This window comes from Pygoscelis adeliae, unplaced genomic scaffold (assembly GCF_000699105.1).
Source record: "Pygoscelis adeliae isolate BGI_AS28 unplaced genomic scaffold, ASM69910v1 Scaffold13, whole genome shotgun sequence".
NCBI lineage: Eukaryota > Metazoa > Chordata > Aves > Sphenisciformes > Spheniscidae > Pygoscelis > Pygoscelis adeliae.
In genome coordinates this window covers 1,252,872-1,273,196 of record NW_008824499.1, presented here as the reverse complement: position 1 = coordinate 1,273,196, position 20,325 = coordinate 1,252,872, and the positions used below count along the sequence as shown (strand labels likewise).

General features: G+C 40.4%; 1 protein-coding gene across 1 annotated transcript; it reads left to right on the top strand.

Moving 5' to 3' along the window:
* The first annotated feature begins 2,452 nt into the window (after positions 1-2,452).
* Positions 2,453-17,235, top strand: KIF23 (kinesin family member 23). Its single transcript, XM_009321439.1, has 18 exons — positions 2,453-2,526; positions 3,205-3,314; positions 3,913-4,083; positions 5,517-5,629; positions 5,777-5,898; positions 6,459-6,561; positions 6,893-6,972; positions 7,062-7,181; positions 7,711-7,870; positions 8,434-8,592; positions 8,826-8,983; positions 9,366-9,539; positions 10,248-10,427; positions 10,803-11,105; positions 14,297-14,379; positions 14,657-14,738; positions 14,858-14,928; positions 16,492-17,235. Exons 1-18 carry the CDS (start codon positions 2,485-2,487, stop codon positions 16,505-16,507), a joined length of 2,247 nt encoding a protein of 748 aa, XP_009319714.1. The 5' UTR covers positions 2,453-2,484; the 3' UTR covers positions 16,508-17,235.
* The last annotated feature ends 3,090 nt before the right edge of the window (positions 17,236-20,325 follow it).

Genomic DNA, 20,325 nt, shown 5'->3' with positions numbered 1-20,325 from the left:
TCCCCCAGGTGTACTGCAGGGTGCGGCCGCTCAGCCGGCCGGACCAGGAGTGCTGCATCGAGGTGATCAACGAGACCACGGTGCAGATCCACCCGCCCGACGGATACAGGATATTCCGCAACGGGGAGTACCGGGAGGTAACGGCGCCTGGGGGGCGGCGGGGAAACCCGTGCGTGCGCCCTCCGCCTTGGAGCCGTGCTGGGCTGAAGGGGCTGCCTTCCAGCCCGGCGCTGGGGAGCGAGGCCCTTCTCCCTGCTGTCGATGTTTTCTGTCGGCTTGCGGTGTCTCTCGCAATGTGCACATCAGCCGTTTGCGCTTTTAGAGAAGTGGATTTTCAAAACCAGAAAACCATCTAGAGCAAAGATGCACCCTTAGCCGTCAAATATATTCTCTATATAGGAAAAGGCTTCTGCAGGGTGGAGGAGGAGAAGTAAAAGGAACAAAAGCAAAGCTGGCAAATATTTAGACTGCTTGAAGGACTTTTTCGTGTAGGACTAATTGAAAGAAACCAGCTCTAAGCTAAACCAGTCACAAATGAATTAATGGTTTATTTATCCCAAACTTAAGTTGGGTAAAAAAACCCCAGTGTTCCCCTATTTATATAATGTATATGGGGGGAAAGCTGTAGGTTACGTATACAAAGTGGTGAAATGTCATGAAGTGTAGAAAAGTAGGTAGCAGGTCACAAAGCAGTTCATACTGTTACTTGATCAATACGAATGTTTCCTAGAACAGGAGAGTTTAGGTCATGCATACAAAATGAGGAGCCACAGTACTGTAGCACTGAACATGATTTGGTAGTGAAACAGTTAACTGCAGGTTCCCAACACACTGCTGTAACTCTAAATAAGACAAGGTCATAGTGTTTCTAAGAAAAAAAAAAGAATGCCAGTTGGCATGTAGAATACTTTGTTTCTGATTTTGGTATGGGAAATTCTTCTAGGAAGTACATAAAGTGATCTTCAAAGGCTTAAATAAAACAGGCAAAGATTTAATTAAAAGTTTGGTAAACAAACCTTTGTGCAAAACCTTACAATTCAAATGTTTATATAAGCAGGTGTTTTGATTGAAAAGTGACCAGATTAATAAAAAAAAAAGTGTATTGAAAATCTATGACTGGAAACTGAGGCTAGACTGGAAAAAGACACAGGCTTAAAACGATCAAATGCTGGAGCAACTCAACTTTGGCTGTTGCGGGTGTTCCTTTGCTCAGTGCTTGCGTAGATGATGGTTGGAGCTCAAACAGAAATTTGAGCTTGAAGCTGTGAATTGTGAGATTCTCTAGTTGCTGGGAGGTCAGGCTTTGCGATCGTTCTGGTTACTTCTGGACTTAAGCTCTGTGAAAATGAGACAGTTGCTGTTCTTCATTATGCACATCTTATTATCAGAATAGTTACATTGGAGCAAGTGCTTGTGTTCAAACACTGGTATAATCTTAAAGTAGAATCTTTATCGTTCTGGTAAGCTGATGGAAGGTGGCTCTAAGGTATGAGGCAATGAAGCATTTTGAAGCAATGGACTTCTGGACATGGAAACTTACGGTTTAGGACGGTGTATCTTCTTTTCTTCAGACGCAGTATTCATTTAAAGAAGTGTTTGGCACCCTTGTTGTTCAGAAGGAACTTTTTGACGTGGTGGCTAAACCTCTAGTGGAAGATCTCATTCGTGGGAAAAATGGTGAGTACTTGTTCTCTACCACTTTTCTGTATGTCTACCATGCAGGTTTTCTTATATTGCTATGGTTTCATGTGTCTTAAGGTTTCTTAGCTTGTCTAGGTAAAAACATGTATACCCTGTTTGCAATGAGAATAGCTCCCCTGTACAACATCCTTGGAAGCTCTTGCCTTTCATTAGTTCTAAACCTATTTCCCTTTGTTATGACGTGCATGTTACTTGTGTCAAGGTCTAATCTTTTTGTACACCATTAACTGGAGAAAAGCTTTTTCTTCTGCAGAAAGGGATGACTTATCCACCTAAAGAATGACTACAGAAATAAATCTATTTGTAGGGCTTGATCTCCTGTGCATGCTTTGATATCACAGTGTTGGTTCTTGAACTATCTGGCTTATGTCAGACTCCTCAATAACAGTCAACAAATCAGCCCTCTACACCTGGGACTTAGTGGCTTCCTTCCGTTTTGGCTTCCAGATGCACTCTCCCCAGAAAGGATGATAGGTACTGTCAGTTGTAGTTGAAGTGGCTTTCAATGAGAGATGCAAACACTCGTGATGACGGCGGCTTTTGATGGGCTGGAATAGTTCACTGTTATTGGAGTCATTGCTTTTTCCAAATACATTTGACCCGAGAAAGACAGGGCGTGTGACTGTAACTGAGCTTTTTTTTTTTTGAGACAGGAAGCATGATTCTGTAACTTTGCTGTCCCTCCTAGGTCTCCTTTTTACATATGGTGTGACAGGCAGCGGGAAAACACACACCATGACAGGATCTCCTGGTGATGGAGGACTTCTCCCACGGTGTTTGGATATGATCTTCAACAGCATAGGACCATTCCAGGCCAAGCGATTTGTGAGTGGTTTTGCACTGAATTCTCTGCGCTGTTGCTTGTAACAGCCTAAAAAACACCAGGGAAAAAAGGGTTCTGTTCAAAGGGTTTATCTCCTGTCTAGTCATGTGACTGGAACACTTTAAAAAGAAGACCAACTGAAAAGATCCCACCCCCTTGAGATTTGAAGAGTGGGGCCAAGGAGGCAGGCGTAGTAGCTAGGAGAGACATTTCACGAAGATGTATGGTCTGGCTATCCTTATAACTGTCGCTCATTCTTTAACTTTTTTAAAACAATCAAAAAGGAAAGAGGAAGCTTTCTGAGTAATGGAATGAAATCTAGCCACAAGATACAAAAGCCACAGGAAACCATTTCTAAAATAATATAGGACGTGATGTGAGGCTTTTCTTGTGGTCAAACATCTCTGGAGTTTTGGTATCTAAATATATTTGAAATAATACTGGAAGTCTTTTCTTTGGTGGCATGCTAGCTTGGGAGCTTTTATGAAATACTGGTGTCTGAAATACCTGTTTTCTGTCAGATCTACTTCACGTTAGCCAGCAGACTGAGTGTTAGTGAGGGGCGTGTTATTTGATGGTTGCCAGACAGCTTGATCAAATAATTTGTTTTGCTGGCCGACACCTTATGTTCTCTAGTGTTTGTCATTATGTTGTCTAAACATGCTATACTCACTGCTCAGGTTTTTAAGCTTGATGACAAGAATGGTGTGGATGTTCAGTGTGAAGTAGATGCTCTATTGGAGCGCCAGAAAAGAGATGCCATGCCTGTTCCAAAAACTCCATCTGGCAAGTAAGTAACTGTTGTAACATGCAGAATGAATTTAGTTAATGTAAATGTTATTCTGAAATTGTGGTTTTAACTTACCTTGGTCTCTTTATCCTTCCCTTGAAGAAAGGAAAGAAAAATATTAACGGAAAGCTAGTACATTTCATGTGGTTTGAGCAATTGCATAATTATTTAGATTAGAAGACTTGGAATCAGACAACAGAAGTTTATTTTGTGTACCTGTTAACTCACGACCGAAATGCTGTGACTTCACCAAGTAGGAATACTGTGAAGTTGAACTTGGGGATACTCTGCAAAATAGTGAGATTGCTGAATGAATGGAGGGTAGAAATGTTGACTATCTGGGAATTTTGCAAGGCATTTCTCACTGCAGACGAGTACAGCAGTGTCAGATGAAAATTTATCTATTTAAACTTTCCAGAGTGCTTTTTTTTCATCTAATGTGACTGGATGTGTTGTCATCAGTTGCTAGTGTGAGCACTTCCATGCTCGAATTATGCTATCTGTCAGTAGACTTGCTTTTTAATTGTATAGTCACTGTCTGACATGTTAGCTGGCTGTGGATGCTCCACTACAATCACTTATTGTGTGTGTTCAACAGGCGACAAATAGATCCAGAATTTGCTGATATGATCAATGTGCAAGATCACTGCAAAGTGGAAGAAGTTGATGAAGATAATGTCTACAGTGTCTTTGTCTCCTATATTGAGATCTACAACAACTACATATATGACCTCTTGGAGGAAGCTCCCTTTGATCCTATAAAACCAAAGTTAGTTTTATGAATACCGTTACTCCTACTTCAGTTATGCTTTTGCGGGAACTACAGTATGTCTTCGTGGCTGTAGTCTTGGCAATTCTGGCTCAATTCATGGGAATCACTTCTGAAATCACGTGGAAAAGGGGATGCCCAGGGAGTCCAGACAATAGTATTTAAGTGTGCCAAGTACCGGTGGTTGTTCTGTTGCTGCTAAGAATTAGTGCTCCCTTCCTTGTTATAATAGGAGATTAATAAGCAAATATTTAATTTGTTAGGCAGTGTGTTGTATCCCACTGACATTCTAAGTCTATTCGTGCTATTCTGCGAGCACTATTCCTAGCAGGTGACCGTAACTTGAAGAGTAAGCCGTTCCATAGCTGACACTTTTCCCCTGGAAACAGTGTGTTGGGCGAAAGTTGCTATTTTGTTGTTGCTTTACTGTTAATGCAAGTTTGTGTATTATTTCACTTGATGTCAGTAATTTCCATAAAGACAGCAATGAATTGTCTCATAAATGAAATTCTGGGTATTTTTTGGAAAGGTGTGTACTTGGCTGATGACTAAAATCAGTAAATCTTGAGACTGTCAGAAAAACAGTCTGCAAATTAAACTTTTAATATATTTTTAAAATTCAAAATCCATTGGAGAAAACCCTACGCGTATCTATTGGTACATGTGTTAATTAAAGAATTGGCTGATTTACGAAGACTAATTAGAGCAAAACAAGCCATTGCTCTGAAACATCAAGAGCTGTCTTCAGGGTACTGATTTGAAATGAGTTTCAATGTCTGTGAATGCTTTATAAAGAAGAACAAAATTATCGGTTTAGTATTATGCCTATGTGCAAAACTCAGCCTATGAAGAATCTTGGATTATTTCTATTTATGGGAGCTACAGTGTATTATATATAAAAAGACTTTAGGCACAAGCCGAATGACTTAATATTTTTTTTAACCCTGTTTTTTGGTAGGTGGAACAATTGCAACACTCCTGTGCGAAATGGTGACTTTATGTATGTGCATAAGCATATTATTCCAAATATTGAAAAGTGAAATTTTCTTTTAGTAGAAGCAGAAAATGAACTCAGACTGACTCCCTATCTCTTCTTGCTTTACTAGCGAATGTAGAACGCTGTTGAAGCCATCTTGCTTCTGTATGCATGTAGAAAAACAATAGCTGCCATCCAAAACCATGATTTCCAGTAAGAACTGCAATTAAACATAGCTTCTAAGTTAAAGCAGTAGCTGAAGTGTAACTAATCTTGGCTGGATGTGTGTCCATGTACTTGTACTTCCTCTTCCATCTGCTGTATGGATAGTTGACATATTCAGTTTTAATTTTGTACTTAAAAGAAAATTTGCATGACACAATGTATTGTTGTACGGAAAAGTCCACTCAATTTTAGTGGGGTTTTTTGTTTGTTTTGTTTCCTCCCTGTCCTTAAGACCTCCACAATCCAAAATACTTCGTGAGGACCAGAATCACAACATGTATGTCACAGGATGCACAGAAGTAGAGGTGAAATCTACAGAAGAAGCTTTTGAAGTGTTTTGGAGAGGTAAATCTTAGAATATAACTTCTTAAATTCAGTACAGATGTGTAATCCTTTACACTATCATGCTGAAAACAGAATTGGCTTTGCCAGGTGGCACATCTGTTAAATAAAATGGGTTTTTGGAGGGATTCTTTTTGTTCTTCTAAACAGGTCAAAAGAAGAGGCGTATTGCAAACACGCAGCTGAATCGAGAATCTAGTCGCTCTCACAGTGTTTTTATTATAAAGTTGGCTCAGGCACCCCTGGATGCAGATGGAGATAATGTGCTACAGGTGAATTCCAGGGCGGGCTATTAAAGGAGAACTGTGCATGTGTGCACATGTATGTGTAGGTTAGAAAAGGTGGTGAACCTTGCAGCATGGCCTACTGAAACAGTTACCGTGTCTTGAGCATAGACATCTTGCTCGTTAGCAATTTCATTTTGAAGAAAATCAAAATTATTTACTTTCTAGTTTTTGACAGAATTAGTCTCCTTTTTGTAATGAAAGTAGAGCATTATGGAGTGTGAAGCTGCCTATTCCTTTGTTTGCTTCTGCTTTTGAGCAAAATGTTAAGAATCTAAAACTTGGAGGATTTGAATGAGCGCAGTTATATCTATCTTGTGGCCCAAGACAGAAGTGATCTGCTAAACTTATTCACAAAAAGAGCTAGTGGTGCACAGCTTCTTGCATTAAGGGCTATAATAACACCCTTAGACTTTAAAGGTGCAACACACATTCTTTTTAAGTGTGCATGCTGGTTTAGCTTTGGGGGTGTGGGGTGTTCATGTCCCCCCCATTAGAAGGAATATAGAGCTGATCATTAGCCTAACATAATTTGTTTTCTGTAATAGGAGAAAGAGCAGATCACTTTAAGCCAGCTGTCTTTAGTTGATCTGGCTGGAAGCGAGAGAACTAATAGAACAAAAGCTGAAGGGAACAGGTTGCGAGAAGCAGGTATGTATCACCTTTAGACAGCCTCGTAATTTTATGTGCTAATATACGCTCATATTAGTCTTGTCTCCTAGTAGAGAAATCATAGGAAGAATCGAAGTGTTCTGTTATGATGTTCAGTTGTCTGATTTGATGACCTTAAATCCTCCAGTTTGGAAACCAGAAGTTTTTAGTAGCACGTATTCTGATATTTCAGTTAATTAGAGCAGTTACCTGTGACAAATATAACTTAAGTCCAGGCAATTTATTCTTAAGTAAACTGCTAAATAATTTGGGAACATGATCCAAATGGCTGCTTACAGAGTTTTGTCTTTTGGTTTTTTGTTTTTTTAAGGTAATATTAATCAGTCACTAATGACATTAAGAACATGTATTGAAGTTCTACGGGAAAACCAGATGTACGGAACAAATAAGGTATGCAAGCCATTATCTAATTATCTTTGATTTTATTAAGATCTGGTGTAATGAAAGCTTACTAGATCTTTCATGTACTTTATTTTAAGATGGTCCCGTACAGAGATTCCAAACTGACTCATCTCTTCAAGAACTATTTTGATGGTGAAGGAAAAGTGCGTATGATTGTGTGCGTTAATCCTAAAGCTGAGGACTACGAGGAAAGCTTGGTAACTTCCTTGCAGATCTTACCTCATTCCCTCCTCTTTTTTTCATGTTTATCACTGAATTACTGTACTTGTTTAGTAGGTGATGGGAATGATTTTTTTGTTGCTTGGACACTAGTAATCAAAATATAATACTATAAGGCAACTGTGCTCTCCAAGTCTTATTTTTCCTCTTAAAAATGACAGCTGCTACTTGCTTGTAAAATAGGAAAAGTTCCTCTTATTTACAGAAGTCCAAATACTCCGCTGTATTTAGGTACTTAATTGTACTATGCCAGTACTGGCAAAAACTTCAGCTGTCTGCACAGTCGGTTTCATGGTTCCTTGGGGGCTGAGGTCGGGGAGGTGTTACTAGGAAGGTTTCTGGATGCTTTGCTTCAGAATCGCAAGCTATCTAGCTGGGAACTACTTGAGATTATAGCGTGATAATGTCTCTTCTAATGCTTTTATTGACCTAAGGTATCACTTTCAAACTTACATGGGATGGCTTCTGGTTAGTTTTATTGTTAAGCTTGCTTTTGTTCTTTTGTAGCAAGTCATGCGCTTTGCAGAAATGACCCAGGAAGTTGAAGTTGCAAGACCTGTTGATAGACCGCTCTGTGGCTTAACACCAGGACGGCGCTTTAGGAATCAAGCCTTCAGAGAGGAGCTCTCGCGGAAATTAGAGATGCGGGGTGGCCCAATAAATGGAGGTAAATACTAGAATGCTAGGTGACTACAGCACAGTTGTTTTTCTGTTAGGAGTTGAAGATTATTTTTAAAACAAATAATTTGAGCCTTGAAAGTGCAAAAGGAACTTCACTTAACTGTTATTGCAGAGAAGGCTCACAACTAGGCACTGCTCTTTTCATACTGCAGTGCTACTTGTAGTATAAACCCGGTTACTGTGTAAGTCTCAAAGTAATTCTTTGTTATTGGTGATGGGTTGAATTTGTGGTCCCGTTATTGCATCTCCTGAAAGGCAATTGTGCTGAGGATGATACTTTGATGTTTTTGTATGCTTAGGGCCTACTTTAGAAATCAAGAGTTGCCTGGAGGTATTATAAAGCAATGAATTAAGAATGTCACGTTTAATCTTTTCTCAACACTGTCATGTCTTCTGAAGATTTCTAGTTCTCATTAATTATTCTAAGTTCTGTCTGCTTCATGATACTGTGGAATGAGTGATCTGTGGCTGTGCGTTGTCAAATGGAATTTTTCTGTTCTGTAGCTTGCTGACAGACTTTCTTGGCTTTAAATCTTACAGAAACAGAAGAGCAATCTGTTTCAGAAATGTTTTTGCAGAACTTTCCTCCATTGCCTTCATGTGAGCTATTGGATGTTAATGATGATCAAACACTTCCAAAGCTTATTGAGGTCCTGGAAAAACGCCATAAACTACGACAAATGTTGTCAGAGGAGTTTGCCAAAAATGGTAAGAATTTGAACATCAGTGTGGATCTAGATTTTTTTGGTGCCCTTATTACTACTCAAGGGGTCTCTTCGGTACCAACAGGAAATAAATATCTTGTCTAGATCGATCATTTAAAAAACCTTTATTGAGGTAATGAAATAGCTGGTAGCGTTAAATTGGTAGGAGAAAAACAGAATTGCTTTTGATATTGTGGAGATACAGCGAGAAGATAAAATATATTGATTCTCTTGCAGTGCTTGCATTTAAAACAATGCTGCAAGAATTTGACTCCAGTGTTGTATCCAAGGAAAACTATATTCAAGGAAAACTGTCCGAAAAAGAGAAAACAATAGCAGGACAGAAAATGGAGTTAGAACGCCTGGAGAAGAAAATTAAAACTTTGGAATACAAGGTCAGTTTTTTCATTGTCTAAGGCTAAGCACAAAATGCGTTTTCTGTGTACCATTTGGCAAGCTTCTTGACATCAGAAGCTGCTTGCAAGATGGATATTAGAAACAAGATTAAAAGTGTTTTGTGGGGAACTTTACTGAACACTTTTAGCTTTTTGGCTTTCTTATGAGGTAAGGCTTTTCTTAATCCATTAAGATGGGCAACTTATAAGAAAGTTGTAAAATCTCTGAAATGCTTTGGAATGTGGACTGTTTATCTGGGTATATTTGTACAACAGCTAATATATTCTAGTATGTGTTAACAGTCAAATATAACTAGCAATTCTGGGCTTAGATGGCTGTGCTTCTAAGAAGTGTAGCCAAGTCCTTCCTCTCTTCCTCCAGATTGAGATTTTAGAGAAAACCGCAACAATTTATGAAGAAGACAAGCGTAATCTTCAGCAAGAATTAGAAAGTAAGAGCCAGAAATTGCAACGTCAGGCTTCTGACAAGCGTAGGTTGGAGGCACGATTGCAAGGCATGGTGACAGAAACAACCATGAAATGGGAGAAGGAGTGTGTAAGTACACTACCATATCTATTAGAAATGTGTAATGGAGCAATGTTGGGGGGAGCTGGACAGCTTGTTTTCGTGGTTTTTTTTATATAGTAGTAGCATTAAGAATAGAGATGTGTTTGGCTTTTAATTATGGACTTGAACAGACATTTTCAACTTAACTTTTATAAATGTAATATGATACAATAAATTCCTCAAGGACTTCTGATGCAGCTAGAGCAGCTCTCTTAAGCACTGTGTCACTTCATTTCAATATCTAGAATTTGGTCTTTTGGGTTTGTGGCATTCTAAGGAGTGATTCTCTTGTTCTGCCAGTTGTCAGTAGAAGCCTGAGTCAGGGTTTCCCCTTTTTCCCCATGTAAACTTGCTCAGATATGCACTTGACAAGCAATGAGGAAAGGAAATCTGAGGGATTAATTTTTACTACTGCAGGACTGTTTACTACTTCAGGACCATTGATAGAACTATAGTTAGAGATGCCCCCATTTGTCATAATTTAGGAAGCAAAATTATTATGGCATTAAACATGGTACTGTTTTATAATCTGGAAAGTCTTTCTTTAGCTTGGTATGTCATTATTTCCAATGGCTTGTATCTCAGTGGGGAAGAACTTCATTCCATGTGGAATATGCAATTCCCTTCAAACTTTCAGCACGTTTACTTGTGCTTTCGTGTAAGATACTTCATGCTTTTCCTCACTTGTCTTTGTAGGAGCGTCGCGTAGCAGCAAAGCAGCTGGAAATGCAGAACAAACTTTGGGTCAAAGATGAAAAACTGAAGCAACTGAAGGCCATTGTCACTGAACCAAAAAATGAAAAGCCAGAGAGGCCTTCGCGGGAGAGAGACCGAGAGAAGCCTGTTCAGAGATCAGTGTCTCCTTCACCAGTACCTGTAAGTTGCCTTTAAAACACTTCTTGAGATAGGGAAAAGCATATTTATAAGAATGAACTGAAGTGCAGGCCAATTCTCTTTAGTGGCTAGAAAATAGTTCCCAAGCACAGAAATTTGGATAACTTAAACTCGCTTTGAATTCTTCGTCTCCTGTTGTATTCATCAGTTCTCTTTATTTATGCTCCTACCTTCTAATGCTACTAGTATTGGAAGAATACCTGATTCTTAATGCTGTCACTGCAACACAATACCTATCCAAAACCATAAGCTTGAATAACTGACAGCATGCAGAGTGACAATTCAGTGTTCGTTGTTTTATTGCCTTGTAAGTTGACAGTTCTGTATGTTCACTAACTTCTTTCCCATTCTCTCTAGCCTTCTAGTAACTTTACTCAGGTCCCTAACAGCCAGCGGCTTGTGAGCAACCCACAGGTGCACAGACGTTCTAATTCTTGTAGCAGCATTTCTGTGGCATCCTGTGTTATGGAATGGGAGCAGAAAACCCCTTCGCACAAGCATACCAGTGGCACTTCTAATGCAAGGAGTAGACAACAAGAACCAGAACAAAGTAGAGACTGTAACACCTCAGACAGAAGGCGAGGGATGTGCTGGACTGGAGTCATTGAGGTTCCCAGGCGTAGAGATGAGCTAGAAATAGAAGAGGATCAATGCTGCAGGGTTAGTGCTGCTCCTGTCAAAAGCTAAACGTAGTGTTGCTTAGTCTGGCTCAAAAGCTCATTACAACTGCTCTCTTACCTTGAGCACACCTAACACAGATTGGAGTTTTCCCCTAAATGTATTTCTCATAGAACAGTACTGTTTGAGTTGAGTCTCACTACTCGTTCTATTTGACTTCTTAACTTGACGTTTAAAAGCAGCGTGTGTGTTTCTTGCTAGTCCATAGATAGCTCTCGTAAGGAACTCCTAACTAGCTAGACCTTTTCTCTAGCTGTGAATGTCCTTGTGTTTTAATTTGTCTGTCTCCTCAAATCTACCTTATAGCCTGCAATTTACCATAGTCTGTTTGGGCAGCTTAAAAGGTGGTCTTATGAGCCATATCTGCAAATGTCTACTGGAAATAGTGCTTGGACAAACATCTCACTAGTGTGACTGTTAACTTTAACTCTCTTAGAATAGTCTTCCCTAATTTTCACATCTGCATTAAAACTGGGGGCTTTGCTTACAGGTGGGAGACTTTTTTTCTCATTAAACTAATGCGTGCAAATGTTTGCATTGGTGGTGTCTATCGCGTTATAGCACTGTCACAGTGGCTCAGGTAAATCAAAGAGAATTGTACAACCCCAGCCTCTTGAGAGAGCTTCTCGAGAGGAGGAAAGTTTATCGTGGTATGATTCCTTTTTGATAGTGTTCTCAATTTCTGTTACTTGCTAGCTCTTTGAAGTCAGGGACATGCTTTTAAGCAAATGCTATTCCAATTAAGTAAGACATGAACCACTGTCAGCAGAGTAAGGGATGTGGTCTCTGCCACAGTAAAATGCAACCAGTAGTAGTGTACCCTCTCCTTGGAACATAACTTTGAAGGCACCTTGGCAGAATTGTTTCAAAAAAACATCACTTGCCTGCTAAAATGGGGGGGGAGTATTGAAATCTTTCTTCTTTTTTTTATTTTAATGGAAGATTTTTGCTGAAAGCCACATTTCCCTTTATATGTTTAATTTTTAAGAGCTGCTTTAGACTTGTAAAGGGTACAGCCAATCTCATGTCTATTGGTCAAAGAAATCCTAATTGATGCTCATCACCTGAAAATACAGTGGATACAACTTGCATTCATAGGTTTGGGTTATGTAACCTCATGATGCTTGAGGTCTCTAAAATTAGTATGTAAACGGAACAGACAGAGTCTGCAAATACTCCTTCAAAAGCCCATTCAAATACCTTGAAGGCACCCAGGTTTTTAAACAGATTTCCAGATTTTTTTCTGATTTCCCTGAGCAACTGACAACAATGTTCATAAAATAAAAATATACGAACTTCAGTCACTTCTCATGGGTTTCCAACAGCTGAGTTCAGAAGCGATAGCACTAGGACAGGGGATGCTTCCTCTGCTCTGTTTAGTCAGAAGTGTTATGAGGTCTTGCATCCTTTAGAGGTGTTGGAAATCCATACTCATTCTGCTTGCTTTGCTACCTCAAAGATACATTTTGATCCATGAATGCATCCATGGAAAACATAAATTTCTCTTTTCTGGTTGGTTAATATGTTCATAGCGATCCGTTTTGATTTGGAAACTTGGGAGGAGCATTATCAAACATAAAGGAAACTCGGGAGGAGTATTGCCAAACAAAAAGATGTCCTCCTTGAGGAAACTTGACTAGGTATGGAATGCAACAGATTGGATAACTTAGCTAAAATTTACAAAAAATAGGAATTGGCACAGAAATAATCCATTAATAACTTTATGCAAGGCTCTCGGTGCCTTTCAGGATGCACTCTGAAAGCACTTTAGGAACGAAGCTTTGATCTTCATACAGACACATCTTAACCAGACCTGCAAAGTTCACTTCTGCTAATGATATCCTCTGAGAGATTTACTGTGTGCTGATTTCTTCTGATTCTCTTCCACTCTAATCAGAACGCACCTCCAGTTCGTCTCAGACACAGACGGTCGCGCTCAGCTGGGGAGAGATGGGTAGATCATAAGCCACCTTCTAATCTGCCCACTGAAACAGTCATGCAGCCGCATGTCCCTCATGCCATCACAGTAGCGGCTGCAAGTGAAAAGGCACTAGCTAAGTGTGACAAGTATATGCTGACGCACCAGGAGCTAGCCTCTGATGGGGAGATTGAAACAAAACTAATTAAGGTAAAGCAAACGCCTTCATCGTAAACTTGTGACAACCCTGTCAAAACCTATTTCTGGCAATGTATTTGTGCTACAGGCTTACCGGCTTGCGAAAGGGTACGTTTGACTCAATCTGCTAAGGGATTTGATTTGAAAGTTTTGTGCAGTTGGATTCAAGGGAGCTTTTAGAGTCTGAAAATAGTTTTCTTGAACTTTGTCATTACTTCGTATAAACCATTACAAGCTTGGTTATCTCAGTCACAGTTTTCCTTGAAAGTAATTAAGTTGTTTTTTCTCTAGTAAAATGCAATAATCCATTTGTAGTGAAAGTTTTTTAGACTTGTGGCTGCAGCTAATCTTGTGGAGTCAGTCTTGTTGGAGTGATGTTATTCAATTTCCACTAGCGGTATGAGTAAGCTTGCTGCAGTGATGGATGCTCGAATGCTCCAGGACATAATTTCTAGCAGTCAACTGACAAATTGGTGAGACAGCCTAGACTTTGAACGCTTGCAATGTTTGTGTCCCAAAACACTGACTGTACTTACCTAAGGCAAATTGAGAGCTCTTTGTAATTTGTAGCAAGAAGCTTTTGGTTCATTTTTCCTACAGTCACGAGCCTTCCAATATTGTCCTTTTTGAGTTTTAAAAAAACCTCTTACTCCTGTAAGGTAACCTTGTAGGTTCCAGCGACGTTTTCAAAAGCAAAGTCTTGCATAGCTGACAACATACCTGTTCATGCTGTGGCATGGAACTATTGAAACTAAGCTTATGACATGATTTCTGTAGTATTACTTAGTCATCATTATCATACAGAATTCGTTGTTATCGTAGTGACTGCTCCGTGGGTATCTTGCATGATCATCAGGGTAGATGGTGTTCACTCTTTATGTCCTGCGTATAATAAGAAAAGATAGATAATGGGGGAGAGTGTATTTGTGCATGTATGCTTGCTGGCTACTGCAAGGAAATGACATTTGTAAGCACTTAAGTTTTCCTGTAAAAACTGTCACTGTAGCCATCATGCTGATCTAGTGACTGTACCTTGTTAACTGCTTTTGGTTTCCAGGGTGATGTTTTCAAAACCAGGGGTGGTGGACAGGCTGTGCAGTTCACAGAGATAGAGACTCTGAAGCAAGAATCTCCAACTGGGTGAGCTGTCTTAATTTTAGGTTCTGACACTGGCGATGTGTAACTCCAATAGTAGCTGATTCTGGTCCAAATGATTGAACAAAACATTGTTGCATCTAACTTGAAATCATATAAAAGTAACTTGGAGAGGCTTATAGACACTGTAGCTGCTTTCCAGGCTGGTCTGCTGCTGCGGGCAAAGTATTTATTTAGAAAGCATAGAATGTATTCTCTTGTGTATGAGAATCTGCCAAAATACATGTGTGTAACTTTTTTTCCCCACATACTCCTCTTTCAGTCGAAAGCGGAGATCATCACCTTCCGATCCTGACCCACCCGAGGATGCTGCAGACTCTGAATGGACTGATGTAGAAACCAGAGTAAGCCATAAACGAAGGAGGGGGGCATCTCCGTGCTTGATCTGGATGAGAATTTGGGGTAATGCTGATAGCTGGGTCGGGGTTTAGCAATAGAGACTGATTTTTCTGTGTCTTCTCAGTGTTCTGTGGCAGTGGAGATGAGGGCAGGATCAGCTCTTGGACCTGGATATCAGCATCATGCTCAGCCCAAGTAAGCGCATCTCTCCTTTGTAGCTGGGGTATTGCATTCTCTTTCCTGATAACATTTAAAGTGAGAGAACTTTTTTTTCTCCCTTGACCTTGCTGCCATCCCCGCTTCAGGTTTGGGGTGCATACCTCCTTAATACTGTAAGAGAAGCAGGTTTATTCCATGTTGGAAACTGGTCGCATGATAAATCTGTAGGAGACTCTAAGCAGAATTATTAACTTGTCTGCTGGGTAACACTCCGGCATTCAGTGCAGTGAGCAGAATGTCAAGTTTGATCTTGTGCTACCTTGACTGTAAAAAGCTGGGAACTGTAGGATGCCTGGCAGGTCCAGAGTGGAATAGGGTTAGGGATGACGGTGACAAAGTACTAAGCTGTATCCCTCTTCTGTCCCCCTAGCATTTATCAGATGCTGATGTAGTAAAGAATACTCATTTTTGTATCTTTGGATAAACTTAAATTAAACAAGGTTACAATTCAGTATGGCGTAGGGAGGAGGGAACTGAGGTGACCGTGGGATATACCTAATGGTATACTTGAACATAGCTAATATTCCAGCTGCTACCTGCTGTGTAATTGTCAAGGCACCTACTAAGGAAGCATGGGCTCTAGTCATGTTAGAAGAAACTTTCCTCTTTTTCAAATGCATAGATAACAGTCTGAATTCTTCATGGCTGTCTTATCATTCTTTAAAGTGGTGGGATCAGTGGCGGTCGCACACATAAATGCAAGCTTACCAAGTCAGAAGTCCCAATTTCTAGCAAAAAGTCCAAACGATCCTGCAGTTTGTAAGGCTAGTGCCCAACATTTGAGCCCCACATCTAGTAAAACATTTCACTGACAAAAGAAATGCTTCAGATAAGATTTGTTGAATTCTGTTCTGCAACACCTAGTTTAATATCCAGATTTGGCCTCTTGCAGACAGGTGCTGGCAGTGCTGTGGAAGTCACCTCTTCACCTCAGGGGAAGAAAATAGACAGTTTTGCAAGAAATGTTTGCAGGCAGGAGAGAGGGCTGGAGCGGTAAAGAAGTTTCTATGAAGCCAAAATGAACTAAGCTTGTTGCATTTGGAATGCAAAAAGTTTAGAACTATGGTGGAGGGGTATTTTGGAGGGTATCTGAAATCAGTAATCCCTCTTTCAGATAAGGTGACAAATATGTGCCTTTCATCCTGTTAGCATATACTTTATTACATCTCTTATTAGAAACTGGGACCTGCTCAAGGTGGCTACTGCTACTTGCAGCCTTGCTACAGCCTGGTAATATTGTAGTAAATCCTTTAGCTTGCCTGTGTGTTGAGTTGGAGCTTGTATTTATTTTAACTTATTAAATACATTAAATGAAACTGTTTTACACTCACGGCTGTCTAAAAAAGAAAGCAAAATACAGGTGTTTCTTGATAAATAAGCTCTTTAGTTTTCTTGTGTTAATTGTTGCATTTCTTAGCATAGGAGCTACGTGAGACGTATACTGCAGAATAGGTAAACAGGCTATTGACTACTGTTAAGGAAAACTGCTGCCGTGTAAAATCTGAAAGTTGTTTGTGGCTTTTTTCTTTCCTTTTTTAGGCGAAGAAAGCCATGAACTTAACGTACTACTGCGTTGGAATCCTCCTGATTTTATCAGACTGATCTAATATCTGCTGCCAGTGATAAACTTGATAAAAACTGCTTTGTTATCACTACAGGCTTATATTTTTATAATAGCCTGTGCTAGGCAATGGTTAAATGGGAGATACTTCTTGCGATCCCAAAGAAGCATATGTGTGCGTGTGTATATTTTCAATAGATGTAGGGGGGTTCTGCCATTGTGTCCTCTGGACTTCTGAAGAACACCTTCTGTCTCGTATGTATGAAGCCCTTGGTATGAAGCTGTATCTTTATAGACTAATGACACAAGGCTTTTGCCTTGCGTATTTTTTCAGCTTTTTCTTTTTATAGTGCAAAATAGTTCTATTCTGGTCACTATCCCTTCCTGTCAGGTCCTCTGTTTTGAAGAGGCATAAATGCTGCTATTTATTTAGATGCAGTAACGCACTTTAAGAGTGTTTCTATGCCATTTCATGTTTTGTTATAACTAGCAACAGCTAGGTAATATGGATTTCTTGGAAGAATTACCTTTGAATATTTAATATGCAAATCGGCTTGTGAAAACATTTCAATCTTCAAACCTTCATAGTAATGAAGCAAGAATACTGATATGATGAGTAATGGTAACTTGACATCAGACCTACTTTATTTTGTAGTGCAAGTAAATAATTAAATGTTTTACATCTGTAGATATGGGGTAAAAGGGTAATTTTGCTCTCAGATATGGTGAGAACTTTATATGTGTATCTCTGCAAACATGTTAAAATAAATACTTTTATTCAATGGCTCTTACAAACCATGTTCTTGTTACTTAGGGCTATGCTAAACTACAGAAACTAAGGTAAGCACCACAGCATCTTGACTGCGTCTTGTGCAAAGAGCTGTGAATGAATGCACCTTTTGGGAAACTTCTGAAGTTTAAACCAAGGAATCTGCTTGGATCTCAGGATATGTTTTGGACAACCTTATCTTCACGTCTGCAAATTGCTTTCAAGGGCAGTTGGTTCCATTTTGAGTGAGTGACTGCCTCGTTAAAAGATGGTGGAGCTTTGAACTTTTTCCAGCATAAGTAAAAGCTTTTGTTACTAAGTAGTTTAAAAAAAAATATTTTATAAAGCCTAGGGGATTTTAAAAAATTTTTTTTTTACAGAAAAGTGACCAATGTGAGTGCCTGTTCGTAGCTGGTATAAGCAAATTTATTTTCAGGTGGTCCACAAAAAGGCTTATATTCTAAAGAAACACCATCTTTTCCACAGGTCTCGCAGGCCCACAGCTGGAGCAGAAAGCTGTACAGCAGCAGTAATGGCTAGCGCTAACACTGTCCTCTGTGGTTGTCTTAGCGTTCACCTAGCGAAGAGCAGGCTTGATCACTTTTCACTCTGAGAAAGCATGAAGGCAGAACACTATTATTCTGTTGTCTTGAGCAGGCACTGCTGCTTGACAGTTTCAGAAGCTTTCTGCCTTGGCCTGGGAAATAAGAAGTCCTGGTTCAAAAAGCTACAAGCAGAGATAGATAGCTCTGTGTGGCAGGCATGCCTTTGGTAAATGTGTGTTCAGGATGCTGGCTGAGGTACGGCTTTGCTTTTATTTGCTGCCTAATTGGTTAAGTGCGATGTCTTAGAATATAGCTAAGTAGTCATAAGTGGCAAACAGAAGAAAAACCAACGAGGGGAAAAACCAGCCTGAAGAAATGCATGGGTTGGTGGTTTGAGAGGCTTCTGTGAACTTGAGCTCGACAGACGAATCCCATGCTGCCTGGTGATGGAGCGGCGGGAAGCAGTGCCGCTGTAGCTGCATGGTGAGCTAATGCCACTAGGTGGTGTGAGATAACCGTGAGGGGCTGGTGGCTGGCTCCCTCTCCCTCTGCCCTGCAGGGAGGTAGGCTTTGCCCTGGGCGTGGGGCAGGGAATTCCTCCTTCCTGCTCTGCGGAGTCTTGGGGTACCCCTAACCTGTGCAGTGGGTTCCCCGCTGCCACCCATCTTCCTGCCTTTGCTGCTGCCCTGTGGGAGGATAGGGATAGGAAGGGCAGCCAACAGAAATAATGAAAGAAACTTAAATAAGGCCCATGCTCCTATTTCTGGAATTTAAATTAACTCCTTCACATACACTAAAATAATTAATCTACTATTAATGATGAGCAAGCTGTCAAACGCATTATCTCTTTGATTTGGAGTCAATCATCCTGTCATCAGCATAAGTCATATTGAAAGTGTTACTGGGGAAACCTGGGAGGGAGACATGAGAAACTGATATTCAAAACTTTGTAAAGGAAAAATATTTAGCTACAGAATGTAGCTTCATTTGGGTTGCTTCAAAAGCGATGTGAAAGGCGTTCTGAATTAGCTCTCCAAATGCTGTTTTTTACATCACTGGTGGCAAAAGATGCATGGCCGAAGGTTTATTTCTCAGTCCTTGCCAAGTTCTGTATTTTGACGCATAATGTTTTGCAAGAGCTTTCTTCAGAAATTTCTTGTTTTGAAGGAGAAAGCTGTTAAGCACAAAGAAAATAGTTGCTGCAGGCACTTTGTCCTATTATAAAGGTTAATCAAAAGCGCAAATATAAGACCTTGCTAAGGAGGATATCTGTCCTTGCCAGTGCTGTGAGGAAGGTGGCAGCACGGTAACAACTTGTCTCGAGTCTCTGACTTGTTCTTCATGCGCCTCAGCTGCCCTTGAGGTCTGTCGCTGAGCTAACTGTGCTGCCTTGTGCCTCTGAGCAGAATTCAAGGGTAGGGTGAAGGCTGGGCGGCTCTTCCTGGCTTGAAGTCTTGACTAGTCATCACCCCTGTGCAGCCAACACAACCATACTGCACCTCCCTCCTATCTTAGTTACATCTTTAATTGCTCAAATGCTGTTATTACCTCCTGTGATGGGCACCATAGATAACTTTAAAGATTGAAACCTAATGAGTGAGAATGAGCTTTGCAAGCTGCTCCCGGGTTCACGTTTGGAAAGAATCAGAGTTTGGATGAGGACTCAGGCTCATCTCATGAAGCCTGTTAGCCTGGGGAAGGAGAAGACATGGGGACTCTTGTGGCAGCAACGGCAGGCGGAACTCAGCCCATCAAGCGAACTCAGCGTGCCCATCAAGCTCAGTTTCCTAGCCCAGGTCTAGCAACGCTTTTCCATCAGCAGAGTTGCGTTTGGTGCCACTCGATCGCATTCCTCTGAAGTCGTTCTTCATGTCTTTGCCTCTTCTTCACATATTTACTCTCTCACATAGTACTGGCAGTGTTTACTCTGCAAAGATTCCTCTAAGACTCAGCTAAGCACACAATTTACTCAGTTAACAAGGGCTGGCATTTATTGTGGGTATCTTTGTGTACTTGTCGTTCTTTAGTCTCTGTTGACATTCAGTGGGAAGCGTTAAAACAAACAGCAGCACGCAGTAGGAGGGTTGCCTGTACCAACGCTGCTCTGTGAAATAGCTGAATGAGGCTGCCTGCTTGATGTTGGCCAGAGCTGGCTCCCACCAGCCTGCTGTCAGTGAGGATGGAAAAGCCTTTTTGAAGCAAGTGGGCTTTTGGGAAAAATTTTCATCTTTGGAAATTCAGCTTTTTTTCTTTTCAGTGCACGTATACCTTCCTTTATTTTTCCCTTGAGGTTTGCACTGATTGCAGCTAACATTTCCCAAGAGCGGGTAAGGAAGTAGCCCTATGGAATAACTCAAAGTTCAAGTTTCTAGCAAGCAAGCTTTGTGGCTTTAACCCTGAATTTGTTATTGCCCAACAATAGAGCAATTTATTGGGCTAGAGCAATTTAGAGAGCAGGGGCTCTAAACCCAAGGGCATCTTGGGGTCTCACTCTTGCT